This window comes from Cyphomyrmex costatus, unplaced genomic scaffold, assembly GCF_001594065.2.
Source record: "Cyphomyrmex costatus isolate MS0001 unplaced genomic scaffold, Ccosl1.0 scaffold43, whole genome shotgun sequence".
Taxonomy (NCBI): Eukaryota; Metazoa; Arthropoda; class Insecta; order Hymenoptera; family Formicidae; genus Cyphomyrmex; species Cyphomyrmex costatus.
This window is the reverse complement of record NW_017278534.1, coordinates 2048337-2051006: the sequence shown is the minus strand read 5'-3', so window position 1 is coordinate 2051006 and position 2670 is coordinate 2048337. Positions and strand designations below refer to the sequence as shown.

Here is a 2670-nt window from a genome sequence, read left to right as displayed (position 1 = left end):
AATTATACATTATATCGTCGTCCAGCTCTGAAGTTCGATCAACAAACGATAAGATATAAATTTAGTATCTGTTTCATGCCTGTTCCCACCAATGCAGATTAACTTTAATCTCGGTTTAACTTACTGTTCATCTTTTTCTAATTTTTAGAATTAGAAAAAGATGAAGAGCAAATTGAACCGAGATTAAAATTAATCTGCATGGGTGGAAATGGGCATCAGCAATGTAATTGTATAAAACAAGAGAAATCAGGAAATTGCAAACAGATGGAAGCACGTTGTAACAAAATGCTAATTAGTTTTCCAGAAGGAATTTATCCTTTTCTATGGTCCGGTTACTACCATCATCCACGTTTTTATTGAGCTTAATGAGAAACGCAGCCGTCGTCCACTTTACACTCGGAATGCATCACTCGACATATAGTAGTGTGGGAAACAGGGACGAAGTTTTGAGTGCGTGTTGTATGGATTCATTCTGTTGTGTATGTATTTCATTGTAAACGGTAAATTTAATTTCAACGCATGAGAAGTGATCAAATGTGTAACAAAGATCCAACTGTAATTTCGACATTCACATTTTAACGCGTTCTTGATTTTCAAAACAAATAATTATCTTCTGATACATATATTATAAATGTAATTTATATAATATATAATTTATTATTTTGTTCTATAATGTATAATTTATTATTCAATTCTTTGTTTTCTTCGCCGTAATTTTAGCACATGATAGAAACCGGGAAAGGAAAAAAAAAGAGAAAAGGACGGTGAGTGCGAGAGAGAATATTTATGCGTCCCTGATCGCACACATGTGCTGCTCACGTGCGTGTCGGATATCTGAGAGAAAGACCGAGTAAGGAGAAAGAAACGGGAGGGGGGGAATGTTAAGCATCCGTGACACCAGAGAGATGAGGAAATTTTCATATTCCGGAGGAACGGAAAGAGGCTGTACCGGTCGCTTCATTGATGAAGATAGCGTCGTTGCGAACGGTCAGCGAAAGCGTTCCTGTAGTCGTGGCATGGCAGCACGCAGGAGGGAAGAGTCGACGAAGCAGCGATACCAAGCGAACGCTCGAGAGAGAGATCGCACTCTTAGGTGAAAAAGCATTTTGCGCATATAATGAGAATGATATAAAAACGAGTGAATTATCAAAGCATTTGTTTCTTGCTGCGCGAAGAAGATGAAGGATTCGGAACATACGCGCGGTTTTTGTTCATTTGCGGGATTTCTCTCGAAAAACCGTTTATCTTTGGACGCTTCTTCCAATTATTTAACGTGTTTATAATGAACGAGATAGATTTGAGATTAATAGAGCAATTTAGAATACCCTGGACGAGAGAGAATCTTCTCTGAAGGTACGCGATCTTCGTTGTGCAGTGTGAACACAGCTTTCAGCGCTCTGAGAACTCTGATCCCAACCGAACCGGCTGACCGCAAGCTGTCGAAAATAGAGACCTTAAGATTGGCCAGCAGTTACATTAATCATTTGGACGCCATACTCATTGCGGGTGCCATGGATCAACCTTGTACACGTCTTTTAGAAAATGTTCGTTCGACAAGACCACATGTTTGCACCTTTTGCTTGGCTATGCATAAAAAATGTGTAAGTCGTGTAGCAATTTACGTACATTTTTTTTACGTTAGATGATTTTTTGCATGTAATTTGTAAGACACATGTGATTAAATTATAAATGTGGTTAAATTATAAATTTTTTTTATGAATATCTGGTCAGCATAGGTAATAGTAATTATTATTAATCTTCATGTCGATTTTATGGATTAGTGTAGCCTTTAAAATACTTCTGTTGGCCTGTACTATTTCTTTATTTTTAAACGTTAAATTGTGCGATTGGCAATGCGATTTATAAAAAATATATAATTGTATGATATTATAAAATATTTTCATAGCTTTTTCAATTCCGAATTTTCAAAATTTTGATATTACACAGGGAATCCCGGACTATACAAATGAAGAAACAAGACCGTATGTCTACGTGCCAACGACTGCAACGTGTTTTGATTTAAATGTGAATGATATCTAAAATCTAAAAATAGTATAATATCTGTATATTTTGTTTGTAAATATTTTGTGCGATCTCTCTTTCCCTTTCTCAAGTCACATCTTACAATAATGACATAATAAATTTACTAGACTATTATGTAAAATATGTAGGTAATTAATTTCTTATTTTATATATACTACGCTAATAATAATAATTAATCGAATTTCATATAAACATTAATGAGAATATTTCAATTTTTTATTTTGTTGATGTAATTTTGATATATTTGAAATACTATTCAATGTATTAAAATGATGGAGATATTTAAACGTAAAAAATACTACAGTCTTTTAAACACAAAAAAATATATCGAATATTTTTTACATTTTATACTTAAAGACTTGAATTAGTAAAGATTAAAGGAATACTGTCTTTAAAATTTTAAAAAGCATAGGCTATTGAAAATTTAATTTAAAAAAAGATTCTTGACACAAAACGTGAAAATAACGTGAAAATAAAATTAATAAATAAAAATTTTCACGTTTTGTTTCTGTACAATAAATGTCTTGTTAAATACTCTACACTATTTCATTAAACTGAGCAGTTTAATAGAATCTGTATGTTAATTACATTTTTTAACGACAATATGAAAATAAAAAGATCTTTTTA

At 32.7% G+C, this 2670-nt stretch overlaps 1 protein-coding gene across 1 annotated transcript; it reads left to right on the top strand.

Annotated features, from left to right (window-relative positions):
- The first annotated feature begins 401 nt into the window (after positions 1–401).
- Positions 402–2040, top strand: LOC108777304 (transcription factor 15). The gene is made up of 3 exons (XM_018544144.1): positions 402–479; positions 1311–1601; positions 1948–2040. Exons 1-3 carry the CDS (start codon positions 402–404, stop codon positions 2038–2040), a joined length of 462 nt encoding a protein of 153 aa, XP_018399646.1.
- Positions 2041–2670: the final 630 nt, after the last annotated feature.